Source organism: Electrona antarctica (assembly GCF_951216825.1).
Source record: "Electrona antarctica genome assembly, chromosome: 4".
Classification (NCBI taxonomy): domain Eukaryota; kingdom Metazoa; phylum Chordata; class Actinopteri; order Myctophiformes; family Myctophidae; genus Electrona; species Electrona antarctica.
In genome coordinates, this window is record NC_136809.1 from 46,400,620 (window position 1) to 46,421,278 (window position 20,659).

At 42.2% G+C, this 20,659-nt stretch overlaps 1 protein-coding gene across 1 annotated transcript; it reads right to left on the minus strand.

Annotated features, from left to right (window-relative positions):
* Positions 1 to 2,139: 2,139 nt before the first annotated feature.
* Positions 2,140 to 20,318, minus strand: ncapg (non-SMC condensin I complex, subunit G). The gene is made up of 22 exons (XM_079498913.1): positions 20,178 to 20,318; positions 19,728 to 19,845; positions 18,662 to 18,880; positions 18,327 to 18,555; positions 17,842 to 17,987; positions 17,574 to 17,658; positions 16,320 to 16,512; positions 16,016 to 16,165; positions 15,029 to 15,169; positions 14,525 to 14,648; positions 11,823 to 11,912; positions 9,865 to 10,053; positions 7,797 to 7,907; positions 7,540 to 7,659; positions 6,821 to 7,063; positions 5,732 to 5,913; positions 5,314 to 5,479; positions 4,790 to 4,957; positions 4,149 to 4,272; positions 2,886 to 2,933; positions 2,560 to 2,629; positions 2,140 to 2,474 (listed from the first exon to the last, which is right to left on the minus strand). Exons 2-22 carry the CDS (start codon positions 19,833 to 19,835, stop codon positions 2,333 to 2,335), a joined length of 3,048 nt encoding a protein of 1,015 aa, XP_079355039.1. The 5' UTR covers positions 19,836 to 19,845; positions 20,178 to 20,318; the 3' UTR covers positions 2,140 to 2,332.
* Positions 20,319 to 20,659: the final 341 nt, after the last annotated feature.

Below are 20,659 nucleotides of genomic sequence, written 5' to 3' on the forward strand. Positions count from 1 at the left end.
TGAGTACTGTATTAGACGGACCTGTGTAGACCATAGAGTATATAAAAGGAGGTGTAGACCAGTGGCTTTCAACCCTTTTCATATCAAGGCCCATTATTTATTTGGCAAACCACATACCACCAGTCTCACCGACCTAGCTCTGGCCCATAGCTCTATAGAATGTTTTGTTGATTTTGTCCACAATTCCATGTGGCAAACATCAAAATATAATATGATCAAAATAACAATTGTTCAATTTCTACATTCTCTAATAGTGTAGACTTGTTGTCCATTAAGTAATGCAGATGTTTAACAATTATTTAACTCTTGAGAGCGTAAAATGAAACCAAATGGACCGTTGCTGGTTTGGAGTTAAAGATCTATAAGAGTCCATTTGGTTACCAACTCCATCATTTAACTGGGGACCACCTGGAATCCCTTCAGGGACCACTGGTGGTCCCCGCACCACTGGTTGAAAACACTGCTGTAGACCCACTGTACATGTAAACTTAAACAGTGCTGCTACTTTTACACAAATTTTAACTTTTAAGCTTTTTTTCTTTTGCATACTATTAGTTTACTATAGTTTGAGGAAAAATGCTATTTGTCCCAAAATGACTGCAAAAGATTGGTGCTATAGAGGGTATGCCTATGCATGAAGTGAATGGCAGATCGAGTGGCAAAGTAAGAGACAAAGTGAATTTAATGTTGTTTAAAGTTATTTAATGCAATCAAATAGGACGTTTCTGTTTGGATGTATGTATGGGCTGTCAAGGCCAGAAAGTAGTTTTTGCCACTTAGTAGGCGTTCCAGCATAACTTCCGGGTATGCTGATGTCACATGCATACCCTCTATTCTTTCAAAAAGCTTTATACCCTGTAGTGTACATGTAACATGTAGGGCTATATAACGATGCAATGTGACATAACTCTGTTTACTCAATGCTGTACCCCAACCAACTATACTTTTCACATTTTATTATATTTTTTGACACTTGCGTTGGTAAATGGTAAATGGTGCATTTATATAGCGCCTTTATCCAAGGCGCTTTACAGATATTGTGCATTACATTCACCCATTCACACACACATTCATACACCGATGGCAGCGGAAACCATGCAAGGCACAAACTAGCACATCAGGAGCAATTTGGGGTTCAGTGTCTTGCTCAAGGACACTTCGACAGTAACTCTGGGGGAGCCCGGGTTCGAACTGGCAACCTCACGGTTCCCATCCAGCCACTCTACCCCTGAGCCACCGCCGCCCAATGTAAATGTATGTATGGCAATGTAAACGTATGTTTTCTCATGCCAATAAAGCTCCTTTGAATTGAGAAATAAGCGACCAGGTCTATGGTAACAAGCCCAAAAGAAGCGACTGGGCTAAAAATAATCTTGGAGGCCCGGGCCACCAGCATGGTGATCTGGGAAACCTACAGCCTAGGCTGCTGCGTGTACATTTGCATGTCTTTAAATGTTCTGACTTCTGATTAATTGAAAATGGAGGTCCTTGATGTAAACAAGTCTTGGTGCTTTTTCTGGTTTTATCCTCTTCAAACTTTACAAAAAAAAAAGAAGCCCAAGGTTGCTTATAATAAGCAGACTTGGCAACACTTGCCCTACTGTAAAGTCGGGATGTCTCGGCACACAAAATAGCTCTGCTCCGCCCGAGCCACCATAGACACGTCCGTTTTTAAGTAGAAGTATCAATACCACAATGTAGATACTCAAGACAAAGTACCAAAAGTAAGTCATTATGAACAATGTTCCAAATTTTGACAATTACTTTCTTGGCCTACCCCCTTAATTTTCCTCCAATAGGCAAATCTTAGATTGCATCATATAATAAGAACTGTGTTCCAAAAATAAATCAATTTTATTCATATGGATATGAAGCATCAGTGCAAGTTTGTTTTTCTTCTCCCAAACAGACATCAACAGCTGATTAGTTTATTTTTGGAACAGTTCTTATGCCGCGATGTAAGGTCTGCCTATAGGAAATCCAATAAAAAAAAATTACTCTGCAGCCCAGAGGTAGTCAGGTCTCCACTTTGAAAACCCCTGGAATAGGACACTGGCACAGGAATAACTAATAATTTGTGCAAATGATCCAACAAGTTTAGTATATAGTCATTTTTATTATTCATTATTGATTAAAACAAAATGTTTATTTATTTTGTATGTTATGTTGCCAAACATCCATTGCGCATCTCTTAAGCCAGGAAATGTTTCAGCTACATTTATATATTCATGAAGAGGCAACAGGAGCCATTACAAAGGCAAATACAGTTTAAAGTATAACATTTTATATTGTACAGGGTGCTATAATTGAACACCAAAAGTTAATTCCAACTTCAATTGGAATTGGCCTCTTGGTCGATAAGTGGGTTGAGGTCCAGCTTGGTCTTTTCTAGAGCAATTGTCTTGGCCCTCCGAGACGGGCGTGTGGACAACGATAGAGATTCTGGAACAGCTTCTGGAACATTCTCGCCATCACTGAGAAGAAAAAAATAATAATAATGTGGATAAAGAAAGAGTGATGTAGACATAATGGATATAGAAAGAGGAATAGAAAGCTCACCTCTCTTCCGATGAGTCTGCTCTTCTGTTATTCTTTCTGGCCCCTTTGGCCGTGGAAGCTTTTCTCTGGCCTGCGCACACACACACACACACATTTAAAAACTCACATTACCTCCATATGTGGTGTGAACTATTACATAGGTACTATAGATGAGAACAGAATTCAGGTCCAAAAATCACACCCATGTGAAGTGAGCGGTGCAATTTATCATGAAGATGACATAGACCCACATGGCGGTAACCACAGTAACCGTGCTGTTACCGACTAATAGACATATTGACCGTACACAAATACTATAATACATTTTAGTGTCTAGTCTACATTACCTCTTTTGGCCCTCTTGACAGATTTAGATGCATCTTCTGTTGCAGCCTCTGGAAATATAGCAGAGAAACAAAAAAAATGTTAATTTCTTCCATCACACACACGGATGCCAAACTGGAGAGATTTCTGTTAACCAGTGATATTCAACTGGCGGCATGCCACGCATGCCAAATTCGGCCCCATGGAGATCTTTCTATGAACACATTTCCATGACTTAAGTCCTATTTTATACTGTTGTATGACGGCGTGATGCAAAAGTAGCCAATCTGCAAGCAACGCTTTGCATCACAGCGCGTTGTGGTGAGCTTTTTTTTAAGATTTAGAAAAAAACAGAAACAAATATTAGAAAAACGTTGGCTATAATCACATGACCAAAAAGGGATACAAGTTTTCAAAGTAGTGTTAAACTAACTGGTGCACTCTGTATGGTTAAAGATGGGGTGCATCCCTTCAGGCTATGGGACGTTAGTGTCTACACTACATCCACACGTGGAGTCCGTTTGTTTACAAGAGAGACAGATGGCCAGCAAAGCATGTGTGCTACTATGTCAGTGGCTAATTGCTAACCTATAATGTTTTCAGATACATATTTTAGCGTGCTGATTAAGTTTAAAATGAGTAATACATTATCTGGATGTCATCTTGAATGAGATTAAAATAAAAATTAAAGTAGTTCTAAAAATCAAAATCAGTTGTGTTTGAAGGAACGTGCAGCAATGGGAATCAAACGGGTGAATGAAATCAAGATTTTTATATTCATGCAGCACGATTATGTTCAAAGGAAGTAATTAAATTTGGACTTTTATGGAATTTTGATATAAAAATTGAAATTCTCCCATTGTTTTGGCATCTGTTACGACCACAGATATGCTCTAAAAGTGTGAAAAACTTATTTTTCATTCAAGACCAGGAACGCATCTGTGTCACCTCAGCGTTTAACCACTTTAACCATTATTTTATACTTTAGCTGTAAACACGTGCAAATCTTTGAATATATATTCTCTCACAGTGAACGTTTTACATAGCCCACATTTGCTTCTGGGGGTCCCTGGAACAACATATTTTCAGATGGGGGTCGGCGGCCAATTACATATAATTTTTGGGGTCCTTGACATGAAATAGTTTGAGAACCATCGAACAAACATCGAACAAATGTCATGATTTAGAAGACATTTGTAGAATCTGGTCTCAGGTCTCAATGGGTTAAGGCTTAAGCAAATGCATATTGCCACAGTGTGTATATGAGAAGAGGTTTGTTTGTGTACCGTCCGCATTAACATCCAACGGCTGTAGTGCGGTGGCGTTGAGGAACTCAGTCTGCTCTTTAGAATCTACCAGCTGATCAACCACCTTCTCAATAGCACGGAGACAAACCCGATCCTTCACCACCTGATAGAAAGTTGAAAGTAAGTACACAAATAGACATTCCTACAATATGACAATCAAAGGCAAATTAATTGGAATAGTATATGTGTATGAGTGCAGGGCCTGGCCCTCAACAACTGAAATACCACTGGGTGACCTACCTTCAAGTGGCAGTACATTACAGAGTGGAGTACAGTACAGTAAGAGTGCAGTACAGAGTCTACACTACTGTCTGAGTACAGTACAGTATTAGTACAGTGTACACCCCTACTGATGGGGTCATCAGTAGGGGGACTAAGTCCGTAGGAGACTCTTCTACTCCACCGGTCATCAAATTATCGGCTAAGGAATGCGACAAAAACAAATCTCCAGGAACTCAAGACTTCATCGACATGGGGTGTGTAATTGTTAGAAAATAAGTAGTTTTTGTTTGGGTGATGTACTCCTTTAAACCAATTTTAATATAAGATATGAACATTTTTAATAAACCAAAAATATGAGATCAAAATAAACGGTTTGGCCGCTGAGTATCTGCGCATACCTGTGTGATCTGCTGCAGCAGCAAAAGCAGGTCTTGTCTGGTGGTCTCATCTCGGCTGAGCTCCAGGTTGTTTAGAGTGCTGCCATAGAGACGCACCTCAGGAGCTGTAGGGTCCTTCAGAATCTCACCACAGAGGCGGGCTGCCAGGTAGTCATGGACACACACCTCCTGAAGACAGACAGGCAGGTGAGGTTTATTAAATGTGGGCCTATATGTACTGCATTCATTATTAATCAATACAACTACTACGCATAATCCTTTTTTAAGTGGAACTATTCACACTCTGTAGGCCTAGTTATCTTACATGATAGCCATATTTTATTTCAGCCGCCAAATGTTAAGCTGTGACCGAATATAGTCAACTGCCCATCATACATTTTAATGAGAATAAAGAATAGAATTCAAATGTGCAAATTAGCGCCTTTCCAAATGAATACAATCTTGTGGTAACAAATTCAAAGAAATTCCAATGGTTATCTGCCCTTTTTAAGAGGTCACATAAGGAAAGTTAGAAGTTACCTTACCTCGGTATTAGTTGAGGGTTTAATAAGTGCACTTGAGCGAGTCAAGTTGACCAACAGCTCGACAACATTGTTTACGTCAACCTCGGCTAGTGGAGATGTGGCTGGAGCGTTCATCAGAGTCCTCACTGTAGGCAGCAAACACTCCTCTACCACCTCCTGGTGGGCCCTGAGACACATTCACACAACACAAAATATTTTAACATTTGGTTTTTGAATTTCCATTTCTGATAAACAACAAGCTATATAGGCTCCGATTACACTAACGTTTATTGTTAAACTGTAAAATATCCTGCCTCCATTACACATTGATTCCACATTTGAGGGATCAGTGCAGAGAATGTGACACTCCCTAATATCAATCCCGGCCCAATACTGTAAATAAATTATCCAGGCGTCTCTAAGAGAAATCAACACAAACCTGCTCTCGCGGGCATAGAGCTGGAAAAAGACACCAAGACAGTGTCGTAGGCGCGTGTCATCCTCTGTGACGGGGTTGTACCACAGCAAGATAAGACGAGACATCATCTTGGCACTGGAGATGCGGCCAGTGTACATGAGCTTCGACAGGCCTTCTGCCGTCTCTGTACGCAGGTCAGACACCTGGGTATGAAAGACACAAAATAAAACCTCACAACTGAAAAATACTCTGAAACAGAAAGCTGAACCAATGAGAACGTCAAAACCTTCAGGGTATGGGACGCATCGCCGCTACATGCGAGTGCGCGACATCACGTGTGCGTTGAGTTTGTTTACAAGTTACAGAGAGACGGGCAGCAAAGCTAGTGGCTTATTTCTAACGTATAATGTCTGGATGTCATCTTGAATGAGATTAAAAACGTAGTAGTTCTATAATTAAAAAAAAACAGCTGTGTTGGAGGAACGCGCAGCAATGGGAATATAATCAAGATTCATTTTTATGTATGCGGGCCTCGACACATCATCACGCAGCACGTTTTCGTTTTTTGATATAAAAATACACGGATGGAAATGTTCCCATTGTTAGGTATGTCCATATATATATATACACACATGAAGACCACGGATATGCTCTAAAAGTGTGACATTTTTATTTTCATTTCCCTACGTCTTTAACACAAATTACGTTATGTTTTGGTAGCCATACAGCTATTACCAGTTGAAGAAATTGCAGATTGAGGCGTTAACGATTGCGGTTATGAAATGTCTGACATCATTAGGCTTTTCTGGAAGACTGAAATAACTAATAGACTATCTACAAGCTGAAAACACGTTGCAGCGCGACATGTTGTAAACTTGTAGATAGCCTGGTTTTGGTGAACGACAAACTTCTATAGAAGACATGCTGACTTATATGGATTCCAAATGACTGAAATCAGTTGTGGCGACTGAGAACTTTAATCCATGAGGACAGAAAGAATAAAGTCTTCTTTTATACTCAGGACAAATTCCATTTGCCCCAGTCCTTTGCCAAGGCATAGAACGTTATACAAGTTGCGTATTAAATACAAAACCAAAAAGTCAAGCTAACCTCACTGTCCAGGAACTCTGATAACATCAGAAGGATGCTCTGTGCCGTGTCCTCGTGGCTCTTCTCCTCCACTGCCGGTGCCTCGGCGTCTTCTTGTCTGTCTGTGTCTGGTGAGTGGGGGGGCAGGCCCGTCTGAGTAGCAGCCGGTGTGTCAGAGAGGAGTTGGAAGCCAAAGAGGAGCAGCAGGTCGATGATGGCCCGCAGAGCACTGATGCGGATCTTAATCTCGTCCAATTGGGCAATCTACACACATACACACACACACACACACATTATTTGTATTTGTGTTAAATTTACAGCAATATTATTTATGTGTCTGATGGTCAAGATTTGTGCTTGTTTTGTTCAACTTTACTTTAACTTAGATTGAAGTAAGCAACAGGGTATGCGGGGAAAACAATTATGTGCAGCTACACTGCAGTAACAAGAATAGCAGATAAGTACCGATTCAACGATTTAATTCTGATTCAGAGGGCTACGATTCAATTATAAACCGATTACTGATGCATCTCGATTGCAATGCATGATTTATACTTTGCCCTCACTGTGTGACCAATAAACAGTGCTTTCTAATGATCCCATAATGAAAACAGATTCATTTACGACTTTTGTGAATCGATTCATAATCATCCATGTCCGTTGTCCACATCGCGATTAATCTATGAATCAATTTTATTTTCCACCCTTAACATCAATTTATGAGCTCATGTTCACATTACCTGCAGCAGCAGAACCATGTGTGTGTTAGCCAGCTCTTTGCTGTGCAGAGCGCAGGTTCCCAAACACAACACCGCCATGTTACGGACAGCTGGGTGGGCGTTGGCTATACTGGGCAGGATCTGACGGGAGTAGAGGGATATTATTGCATTTGAATATTTTACTTCTGCAACACATTATGTTCAACAAAACTAGTGAATGTGCTGAATTCTTTCATTCTAAATGAATGCATTAGTCATGTTACAATTGTTGTATTTACCAATGATAACATTAGTTCACTTGTGGTGGGCCCCATACTCGTTTTGATGTTCATCTGTTTCATCAGCTCGCACAACATTGTCAGACACCTCAGAAGAGTCTCTGGATCATTCTGGAATAGACAAAAGCCACATTAAACCAAACTCAAACACACATGCCTCGGCCATTTATAATTCATACAAAAAGGTGAGCCATGTGGCGATCCAATAGCTGGATGGCTGGGTACTGGGTAGCCTAGTACCACATGGGCTCCGATCCCCTCCTGCCACATCATTTGCTGCATTTCTCTCTCCTCTATCCAAAACTGTGTCTGTCAAATAAAGGCTCAGAAATAGCCCAACTACTGGCCCGGACGGTTAGCTCAACCGTCTGGGCACCTAGGCTGTTGAGCCAGCCTGACGGCGTGCCGCAAGTTTGACTCCCGATCCAGACAGCCTTTACCACGTGTCTTCCCCCCCATTTCCTGTCAGTCTACTTTCAACCTATCAATAAAGACAAAAAATAATAATAATAATAATAGCCCAACTACTTAACACCCTGAGCGCACAGAACGAAGTTCTCCTCCTTTTCAATTAGTAACGCCCAGCGCCCAGGACGAAGATTGATCAAAAGGACGGAGATTATTGATAACAAAACCGATCGCATCACTCCACAGGCTGGGAGCGTCTGTTGCGCAACATTCGATGTTGCGCAACAGTGGGACGTCATCAAAAATGTTCCCCCCGTTTAGCCGACGAGACCGAAAATCTTAAAACGTTAATAACACTTGATCTAAATCATTCCGTCCTCCCTCGCAAACACTTCTTTAAATATCTGCAACTGAGGGACTTTATTAGAACTAATCTGGGGCAATCCATGCTGGCCCCATCCATGTCTGTGCTGGAGAAAGCTTTGGTTAATGACCCATTCGGAAGGGGGTTAATATCAGATTTCTACGCCCTATTGGTTGACTTTTCTCCGGAATCCTCGGAAGATAGGCTTAATGCCTGGAGAACAGATATTCAGGAGGATTTAACAGTGGAACAATGGAGTACGGCTTGTGCACAAGCTCAATCCCAGACTGGGAATACTCGTCTAAAACTTCTACAATACAATTGGCTTATGAGAGTGTACATCACACCAGTTAAACTTAATAAGTATAATTGTAATATTCCAGATGTATGCACCAGATGCGGTGAAGATAGAGGCACATTGTTCCACTGTCTATGGTCCTGTCCAAAATTGATTGAGTTTTGGGGGAGCAGGAAATACAGAAGATTTTGTCAATAAATATTGTACCAGAACCAAAGTTCTTCCTGCTCGGTCTATATCCGGAGGGACACAAGATAAAGCGTAATGAACAAATGTTTATAGATATATGTATTTTACAAGCTAAGAGAGTGATAGCATTGACCTGGAAGAGGCCGGACAAACCAAGTATTACACAGTGGTTCAGAGAATTGTCTTTATGTCTACCTTTGGAAAAGATTGCATACATTCTTAAGGACAAACAAGAAATGTTTCAGGAGGTGTGGGGCCGTTTTATGAGATACATAAAGAACAATAATTTGTCACATTTAATGGATGGAGCTGAAGAGGAGTAGTGCTGTTGTTGTTTTTTGTTTTGTTTTGTTGTTTTTGGTTATTGTTGTTTTGCTTTCTTTATATCAGTAATTGTCTTGTACTGTTCATTGTTGTTTTTTGTATATTTGTATTGTCATTTGTGTGTAAAAAGGAAAATAAATATATTGTTGAAAAAAAAAAAAAATCATTCCGTCCAATTCTAAGCAAAGATTATGTGGCCCACCGCGGTCCCGTCGCTAGTCGCGGTAGAATTAATCATACCTCCCGTTGTTGTTGATCGCCTCTAGAGTGTTTTGGCTACATCTAGCTGCTTCAGCCACATCCGGTTCGTCTGTAAAAGTGCTCCGCTGCTATAAATCGCTGGGCGCTATGATTTAATGGATTAAATAACCCCGGGCGTTCGGGGTGTTAAGATATAAACTGTATAACTTAAGTTATGGAAGGAGAACAGCCACCAGCATGGAATAGAGGCAGTGGTTTTACACGTCATCACGACTCCTTTGTACCTTCTCAGTGCGGTTCTCCTCGTCAGTCGGTTGGCTGCTTTCTGCCATTTCCTGGATGATCTGGTTCCGGTGGTTTTCCATCTCAGTGATGGAGACCTTTAGCTCAGCCGCACGGCTGAAGTCCTGGGCTGCGATAGACTCCTCCAGGGCCTCCTTGGTCTCCAAGACACGCACTTTGACCTCCGCTAACTGAGATACACGTTAAAGGGGGGGGGGGGGGGGGGGGGGAAGGATGGAGAAATGTTAAGAATTTAATGGTAGATGCACAGGAAAGGGTGGAAAACACATTATTAGTCCTTGGTTAAGATCTCTAAGAGAGGCTTGACTCCCAGAATAGGCAGCCTTACCTCTGATAGCTACAAGGATGGAAAGAACAGAATAAACGGAGCATATCCAACACTAGCTGAACCCCTGGGCATATTTACACTCCTCGAGTCTGGCAGGCCTCCTAGAGGGCTAGCTTTTACGGCCATTAGCAGGAACGGAGAGGGAAAGTGGAAGAAAAATGGTGGTGGTGAAGGGAGGGGGGTGCATTATCATTAAGCTCCTGGGTTAAGATGGATTTCTACAGGACCACTTTTCACTCCTTACCAGAAGAGTAAGATGGGGTGAGAGAAGGATATTAAGGGATGGGCAGTGGGCACAGATCCCATCCCATATACAGTAAAGTTACACAAGATTATATGTATTAGGTTTTGGCTCTTCTTTGACATTGTAGCAAAAAAAGAATAGCAATTAAGTAACTAGATGAATCTTTGTGTACATCTGTGTGTATGCGTTTGTGTACAATTTATAAAGTAAAATGTTGGAAGCCTGTCTGTGGGATCTGTGTTTAATAATACCGGTACTAGCCTGGAAACCGGACGAAAGCAGATGAAGGAAAAGGAAAACATAATCCCTTGGGAGATTGGTCTGGCACTCCTCAGTTTGAATTGCATTTCACTCACCCCAGAGTTGTGGGTGACCAATCAGAGCCCACTATTCAAAGTCAGTTTGCTGTGATATTAGCATTGTGAGCTTGCAGATTGGCTACTTTTGCATCACGCTGTCATACAACAGTATAAAATAGAAAATAGGGCTTAAGTCATGGAAATGTGTTCCAAGAAAGATCTCCATGGGCCGAATTTGGCATGCGTGCCGCCAGTTGAATATCACTGGCTAACACTGGTTAAGAGAAATCTCTCCAATTTGGCATCCTATAAATGGTGTGTGTGTGTGTGTGTGTGTACTGTTGTAGGTCCTGCAATGATATAAGTCTATGTGTAGTATGCAGCCAACAAGCTTCTATTGTTCATAAGCTGACTGGTGGAAATCACTGTCCCAGTGCCTGCTGGTCTGGGCTTTGAAATGAAATGAAATGATTACTATATTTACCCAGGGTATCTGGGCTAAGCTCAAGAACTTGTTTCCAGCCAGGCCCTGCTCATAGAACATTTCATCGTAGTGGTTCAATGCCTTGTTCAAGGGCACTTCAGCGGTGGTAATTTTAACGTGTCGGACCGCTGATTCGAACTGGCGACCTTCCGGTATCAAGACCGCTCAGCAATCCGTTCGGCCACCGCTGCCGCTTTGAGGCTATATGACTTGCCAGATGATAGCTGCTTTAAGTCCTTGGTTGGGGTCCTTGATCATCTTAATAGCTTTACATAGCAATAAACCACCCAGGCTGAGGCTTGATAAACCTCAAGAAGTGTTTTTGCATTTACTAATGACTGCTATTCTCATTTGTTAGAGCTTTGAGGAAACATTGTCTGTTAGAAACAGCCACGTCACAAAATATAGCAAACTGGATCCAGGTTCCAGCTACAAACTAAGTATTCTTTATTACCACCAAGGTGATGTTTCAAGCAGTCTAAGGGCTACAAGGCTTAAAACATCACCTTGGTGTTTGGTGGCAATAACGAAAACACTATGGAGCTGAATCCAGGATACAGACTACGTTTTTCTTCATTCCTTACCTTGACCTGCTGCCTGCGTCTCTCATCCTCGTTCACAGGCTGACTCACTTCCATGATGGGTTCCCTCACATCCGAGATGATTTCGGCCACCTGAGAAACACAGTTCACACATCAGAATCAGTGCCACTGACATCATCATCAGTAAACCACGCATACAACCATTTTGTTAGGTGTACTGGGCAGGTATTTTTATATGGTGGTCTATTTCCAAAGAAAAACTATGTTTGATTGTTTTTGATAATGGGTCGCACACACTGAATTGTTAGTGTTGACACCTCCACTTACGGAAAAGCAGATCAGTCTGGACTGAATGGATATTGCTACTAGGGGTGGGATGATATGGGTACTAGAGCCCTGCACGGGCCTAAAATATAGGCCCTGGCCCGGCCCCGTGGAGTTAAGGCCCGGTCCGGCCCTAAGCCCGTTGGTAAAGTCCAGAAACGGCCCGGGCCCGGCCCGAAGCCCGACATATTTTTATTTATTATTTCTAGCATGCGTGCCGCTGCGGTCGCTTTATTGGTGCACGGATGCAGCAGCAGCAGCCACTCTTACAGCTGCACTATCTGGCGCTCTGATAAACCCACATTAAGAACAAGAAGTCAATAACACCACACATCACACTAAAAAGTAGCCTACTTAATTATAGTTTTATACAGTTACTGCTGCACGTGCACTGTCAATCAGCGCAACGCGCTGTGAGCTTGTAGATCGGCTATCGCGGACTCACGCTGCATTATAAAACCCAGACCCACAATAATAAGAACACTTACGTTATGTATCTGCAGTTTCTGCACTGTACAAATCCAACTTTGTTTAGTGTGGTAATAATGCTCCCGCCGTATTTAAATTGTTTTTATTGCGGACTGCAGAGGAGACCCTATAGCGGTAGCCTACTCGGAGTCGGTGTGTGTGTGCTGTGCGAGTGCGTGTGTGAGAGAGAGAGAGAGAGAGTTTAGACGCGGAGCGAGAGAGAGAATGTAAAACGTTGTTTCAAAGTCTTTATAGTTTTTACCAGATTTTAGTGTGCTTGTGTGTGTGTGTGTGGGTGGTAAGGCTGTCCCCAAACATTCAAGGTTCGAATGTTCGCTCGTTAGGGTTGGCACTCGAATCTTAATTAATGGGATTGAACCATTCGTTTGTTTTATTTTTATTTTTTTATTAAATAAAAAATATTTTTTCCCTTTTTTTATTAACTCGAAAATATATCTCGGCGAGAATGCGATATGAGCATGTAAAAAAAATAAGTAAGTTTCTAGTGCATTCCTGTCAGAAGTTATGATTTTTTAAAGAAATATCTCCTAGTTCTGCTGTCCCATCTCCCGTGCACAAACTGCACATTCATTTGGTGATTGGCCTGCAGCTGAGGTGATTGACCTTTCTCACCTTGTTCTGTGAGAACAAAAGAGTTCCATTGAATGGAATGTCTGACGCGTCTCTCTCACACACACACACACACCAGCACACCAGCATGATCGCTGACGGGGGGAACCCGACCGTTCTTAGCAGCCATGATATATTAGCATATGATCTCTTCAATGCGCTTCTGAGAATAATACACAGGTGGAACAAATAACGAGCAATATACGCTGTTTTGGAGCTGCCAGCAAGCTCACATGAGCTTGCAGATCAGCTGTTTTCGCGCAGCCACTTGACGGTGTGTGTGTGTGTGTGTGTTGGGAGAGACGAGAGAGATTGATAGCGCAGGGGAGACGCGCTGCGCTCTGCTCGAGACGGATCTCAAAGGTTATTTTTTTAATTAATTAGAAACAAATGGTCCGGATGTTCGCTCGAAAATTCCTGCCGAAGTTCGAGTCCTAAAAAAATGGCTAAGGTACAGCCTTAGTGGGTGGGGGGGTTATTGTCACGTCACTATGGAGCAGACAGCAGCATGCTGACGCGCTGCTGAAGCAAGTCCAGTCTGGGTGAAATTCACATCGGAAAATTAATATAACGGCGCGTGAGCCCGCCCGGCCCACGGCCCGTTGGTCAGGGACAGAGACGGCCCGGGCCCGGCCCGTTTTGGCGGGCTGGGCCGGGCCCCGTCGGGTCCCGGCGGGCTTGCAGGTCTCTAATGGGTACCTCACGATACGATATATATATCGCGATATTAGGCCCTCGATAACGATATTCTATATATTGCGATATATTGTATGAAATTTCATCAACGATATCTGCAACTACAAAATACTTGGAACTGAACGTGCTCGAACACAGGGAGGGACACACACATAGCCGTCTATAGGACTGGTTGCACCACTCAAACACTAAATGAATACTCAATAAACTCCCTTTGACTCATACCCTCATCATAATACCTCACAAACACTACCAAGTGACCACACCACCAAGTGACCATTATCACTGGTATCGTCATAATACCTCACAAACACCACCAACTGACCATTATCACTGGTGTCAGTGGACTTGTCCACTGCTGTTTGGACAAATCACCATCCAGTAATTCAGTACTTCTGGTTGCTGTGGAATGTGAGTGGGATTTGCTTTATTTTATATCAATATTTTAATAATCGATAATTTATCGTGGGAGGACGCATCGATATATATCGCAATATCGATATTTCAGCACACCCCTAGTTGCTACTATACAGAGATCAGTCTGGACTGAATGGATGTGCTACGTGGCTATACAGTGACAGAGTGGGTGTATAATCTTCTGAGTGAGAGAGTCCAGTGAAACTCACAATCTGTATGCGTCTGTGGTCGTCAGGGATGAGGTCGAGTAGTTTCTCAGTGAGAAGGGACACCAGAGAAGGAGGGGTCTGAGGCAGGGCCAACATCTCCTGCAGCACAGCCAACACACGCTTCCTACAAACACACACGCAGAAGGGGAATCCCAGTCAGCACGACTGCCTGCAAAATGTTTGCCAACCACTATTCCCGACCCATCTCCCCAACACATTTTGCTATTCCATTTCCAACTGATCCAAAACTGTGTGGATGTTTAGATTTAGTGTCAGCGTAGATCGTTAGATGTTATAAAGATCTCTCTTCTTCAACCCTCCCCTTACATTTTTTATATCTTTACATACTCCTCACTCTCTACGAACCTCTTTATAGCCAGCTACTAGCCTACTACAGTATGTTAGTCTGTCGGTGCATTACACTGAAGCAAGCAACAATATAGAAACATTTTCAAGTAAACTCAAAATATAAAAGACAATGTAGTGTAAGTCTGTCTCTCTTACCTGCCACCTTCCTCATTGGTGTCTAGACAGCCAGTGAGGTGGATGAGCTGTTGTGAAATGAACTCCTTGGTCATGACCAACTCCAGCTGGTTAAAGTCTGCCCTCTGTTCCTCGGAGAGCAGTGGCACTGCCTTCAGATACCTACAACAGCCAGAGTCATGGTCACAGGACTAGAAAAAGTGCCCAGAACAAAGGGCAAATTAGATGCCACTCAGCTGCACATCCACTTTGCTAGTATTTTAGATGGCTCCACTTCCTTCACATCTATGTGGTTATATGCACTATGCAGCACAAAGCTAGTAATCACACATACAGCACACAAACCTGAAATCCTGGCTACAAACGTCACTAGAAGATATTTACCAGTTGGAATGAGATCGGTTGTCAGTCTGCTCAAGCAATTTAAAGTAAACACATTTCTAAATATCACAAAGCTTAAATGCTGGCTTAAGTTAGATATGCGTGTGCACAGGACGTGAATATGAAAGTTAACTTAATAAACAGACCGATGGAAGGGGCAATTTAAGCAAGACTGAATGTATGTTTCAACATACATTTAAAAAAAATATTGTCAACCTAATATTGGTTGACAATGTTCCACAAGAAAAAGCATCCATTGCTCCTTCGGCAGGTCATATTAAGTCCTCTATCAAAGTCACAATTTAGCAAGTTAATTTACTTAAAATATTAGGCTGTGTTAGCTGGCGTGGTGTAAGCATTAAGCTAGCCACTCAGTTACATACAGAAAGAACGGTTCAGAGAACACCGGTCCTGCCTTCAGATACCTGGGGTCACAAGTCACAATCACAACACAATTTATTTAACTATATCAGTGAATTATAATAATCATTACGACTTTCAAAATATGAATGATAGAACAGGGTTGATGATGATGGTCCTAATTGGTTGTTAGAGCAACATGAGTTTTTCATAAAATGAGTTAACAAAAGAATGCCCACTCTGGAATATCTCGGACCGTTCTCTCACCCATAAAGGTAGGAGGCGTAGGTGGCAGCATCTGGCAGTACTTGCTCCAGCATCTCCTCACCCTCGTCTCCTTTACCCTTGATGAACTCACACAGAGCCCTCCAATACAGCACTCGCTCACAGCTCAGAGATTCCTCTGGGATCACTTTCCTGTTGACAACACACGCACGCAATCACTTTCCTCTGAGGAATTAATCACTTCAGTGAAATGTGAAGTGAGAATGGCACAGAAGATGAAAATAAGATGCCTGTGTGTGTGTGTGTGTGTGTGTGTGTGTGTGTGTGTGTGTGAGAGAGAGTCTACCTGTTGTCCAGCAGCAATGTGTTTTGCAGCAGTTCATCGGTGGGAGTGTTAGTGAAGATGGCCCTCAGTGTGTCCAGGGCTGTCTGGGCACAGTTCTCCACATCAAGGTTGTGGAGGACTGCCACCACATCCCCGTTCATCAACTTCAACCAGGCCGGCAGGATACGGGAACGAACTACCTCCCTCACAGCCTCTGGAGGACACATGGATTAAAGCAAAAATAAAATCTCACGAGTCACCATTGAAAAATTCCTAATATGTAATTTGTGAAACAGCGTGAAAGGAGCCACCACACACTAGCGCCATGTGTCCTACACACTTAACACAATATATAAAATTACGTTATGTTTTGGTAGTCATACGGCTAACCAGTTGAAAGAATTGCACATTAAGGCGTTAACCAGTGGTTATGAAATATCTGAGATCATTAGGGTTTTCTGGAAGCCTGAAATAACTAATAACTGACAATAGGCTATCTAGTATCTACAAGCTTACAACACGTTGAGCTATGAGACGTTGTAGTCTTGTAGATAGTCTATTTTTGGTGCAGGACACACTTCTATAGAAGACATGCTGACTTCTATGGAATCCAAATGACTGAAATCAGTCATGGCGACTGAGAACTTTAATCCATGAGAACAATCAGTCAAATAGGACAGGTGGTTAAAAATCACACCTGTGTGAAGTGAGCGGTGCAACTATACATTTATTGTTATAGTTACTGTACCGTGGTCTGTATACTGTATTGTGCTCTGTACTGCCACTACTCTGTGCTGTACTCTGCTGGCCACTTTAGGTGGTGCAGCTTTCCATGCTTGGACATACACAGGGACAGACATATGGACACACACAGCTCTGTAATGGAGCGTAGGCACTAGGCACCGCTCAAAAATCACACCCATGTGAAGTGAGGGGCACTCTTATCATCGTACAGTACATCATCATCATACATCATACATCATCTCACTCCGGCCAATCTGAATTTGCGTCCTCACCTTCGTCTTCAATGTTTGTGTTACACAATGTTTGTGTTTACACAAACACTCAAACTTGGACATATTAGGGGCCAACGCCCCTAAAAAAAGTGAGAGAAGAAAGCACCAAACTAATCAGAGCACTTTTGGTTGTGTCACACACACACGCACACGCACACGCACACACACACACACACACACACACACACACACACACACACACACACACACACACACACACACACACACACACACACACACACACACACACAGTACCAACCTGAGGAGTCGTGAAGGCCCTGTTGCAGTAGGCTGACTCTCTGTGCAATGCTCAGAGCTTTGATGTGAACTTTTTCAGCCAGAACCTGAAACAGCATGCAAACCACCACATTTACATTTCTAATCAGACAGCAAGCACAAAATTGCAATGCGTTACCGGTAACTATAACTGATAAGACTCCAGACTAGCTTGCGTACATGTTACCTGGTTGGCTAGCTGGCATTATGTGTAGTTGCCTAGTAGGCTAGCTAGCGTTATGTGTGCTTACCTGGTAGGCTAGCTTGCGGACGTTCTCCTTGATGTCCCGGGTGCGTTTGAGAACTTTGGGGAGTGAACGGGGAGACATAGCAATGCAAGACAGAACGGCACGTCGCACCTCTGCATTAGAATCATTGTCCAGTATCAACAGATAGGCTGGGAAATGGAGACAGAACATATCAAAATAAATGGATAAATACAGAAATACCTTTAATGAGTAGTACAAGGTATTTTAAGGAGAAACACTTGGGTCACCTTCGGTGTGTTTGTGCCTTACAGGCTCAAGACAATGTGGTTAATTTAGCACAGTTTACCATGGGTGACCGACCATTTATACCAAGTAAATAATATGGAGAGAGCTGGTCAACAGATCGTCTGTGGTGCCCCAATGACCCTCCGGGGTTACGGGATAGGTGAGGTGAGATGAAATAATATGGTATATAAATACATAAAAACAATAGTTAATCCCTTCATATTTCCATAAACATTGTGTACCATTGGTGGTGGGACAGTCATCCTCCTTTGGCTGCTGGAGGCGCGTCATGGCCAAGGCAGCCTGGATCCTGACATTGGGGAACTTGTCGGTGACACGGACCAACATGGCCTGATGAATGCGGTCAAACAGGTCGTCATCAATCTGGGCATTCTCTGCCATGCTGCCCAACAGCTTGTTGATCAGCTGGCACACTCGGAAACGCACCGCATGGCTGTTGGCTTTATGGGACTGGGGAGAGAGAGGGTGTGAAAATAACAGTGGAAAACGATCAAGGTGAGGGAGAATAAAATGGTCAGGAAGGATGATGGAAGGACGTTGATGTTGACTGTTATACCTCCAACAGGAAGTTGAAGATGAAACTCAGAAAAGGATGATCATCTTCCATGTCTTCCTCTTCCATCGACTCTTCTTCACTAGGTGGCGATTGGAAGCTTGTGGCAAACTTGGCAACAAATTCAATGACATGTTCCACAGCAGGCTCTCGCTTGTACACAATCATGGCATGCTTCAGACAGTGGACAAACTCCTCGTGGAACAATGTCTTGTCCTCTAGCTGAAGACAAAAATCATTAAAAAGAAATCAACAAGCAGTGAATCACGTGGACAATGAGCTAATAAAAATAAATGTGAATAAGTTATAAGGGCAAGGAACACATCCCAGGTGACATTAACCCATTCAGGACATTAACCCCTTTTGGTGTTTTAAGCATTATGATATAATTTAGCTATAGTGGCGCAAATTTGGAATATATATTCTTTCAGAGCGAACGTTTTTAACTCAAATCTTTGCTTCTTGGGGGTCCTTAGACTCCCTGGAACAACATATTTTCATGAGTGTGAGATGTCAATGTACAACTCCTGCTCATGGGAGTCTTTTATCATAGATCCGAAAAAATAAAGTGTATACAGCTAAAACAATTTTAAAGACAAAAAAGGAAATGCAAGTATCAACTTAGGTCTGGTCCATAGAGCTATTAACAAACGATAATTAGAAAAAGCTTAGAAATGTTTGTTTTATAAATAGAATAAAGCCACAGGCTGAGTACAAATGTACAATACTTCCGTCCTACTCCTACCTAATGCATACAAATGCATACAATTCAATTCAAATTAGCTTTATTGGCATGAGAAAACATATGTTTACATTGCCATTTTGCCAAAGCAACAGTTTAAAATGGGGAGTAGTTGGAGTTGGAGGGGGTACAGCATTGTGGAAACAGAGCATCGTTATACAGTAGGCTACATGCTATATGTACAGTATAACAATGTATATATGGACAGGGTATTAAGTCATTTTGGGACAAATAGCAGCATTTTTCCTCAAAACTATTTAAATACCGGTAGTATACAAAAGAAACGGAGGGAAAATAAAAATAAATGAAAAAAACAAAAATACACACCTTGTTGTAGCGGCTCTTCAGGCATGCTACCAGTTTAGCCTTGTTATTGTGGCCCTTCTGAGAGCGCTCAAAGGCTTCTTGTATCTCCATTTCACCGTCAGCGGTCATCTTTTCTTTACTGGACAATGGACAACAACCCACGTAATTCAAAAAAATATATATTATATATTCAATGTTAAACAACCGTACAGCCTTTTAAGCGAACACTGTGTTCTAACGTTAGCGAGCAGGCGGTCCCCTGTGACTCATTAACTATAGGACCCTCTGAGAGAGGCTCCCTCTTGCACAACACCGAGAAAAACAATGTAGGCCTGCCTCTCAATGGGGATCGCTGACAGTGAGTCAGTGACAATGTATCAACATCGGCTAAAGAAGTTACAATTAAAAACTAACGCCTACTCACGTCTGTACGTCAGAATACTGAGTTTATAACACACACAAAAAAATTACCTTTTCAGAAATAGGCTATAGTCTTTACTTTTGTTGTTATTACTCGACGTTCGCAGTACAGTACTTCCCTGCTGCACCCTGCCGCCTGTTTTTCAAAATTCAAGTAAACTCGCGAGAATTGTGAGCTGTGTTGCCAGATGCCCCAAGAGTGCCGTGACTGAGAGAAATAAGCAACCAGGTATATGAAAACAAGCTAAAAAGAAGACTTACTTAAACCTTAAACCTATTAAACATTCACATTGGAAGATAGCCGATCTACAAGCTTATAATGCGTCGTGAGCTTGTAAATCTGCTATTTAAAAAGAAAAAGACAACACATCTTAGTGTAACCAGGTGCGGCAAGAAAGTTACGCTTAGACGTTAAAATTGTACGACTACGCCACCTTGAGGTATCACGGAATAGAATGGAGTTCCCCACAAACATGTTCGCACAGTGAGACATGAGACATGAACTTCCCCCAAATACATTAATTTATTAGTGG

What these genes read in the sequence shown, in the direction of transcription:
- ncapg (XM_079498913.1), bottom strand. Translation starts at nt 19,835, where the DNA reads ATGACCGCTGACGGTGAAATGGAGATACAAGAAGCCTTTGAGCGCTCT. An exon ending in ACCAATGAGGAAGGTGGCAG is followed by an intron (nt 14,649 to 15,028) that starts GTAAGAGAGACA and finishes GTGTGTTTGTAG; the next exon opens with GAAGCGTGTGTTGGCTGTGC. An exon ending in CAGAGTTCCTGGACAGTGAG is followed by an intron (nt 5,914 to 6,820) that starts GTTAGCTTGACT and finishes TTTCATACCCAG; the next exon opens with GTGTCTGACCTGCGTACAGA.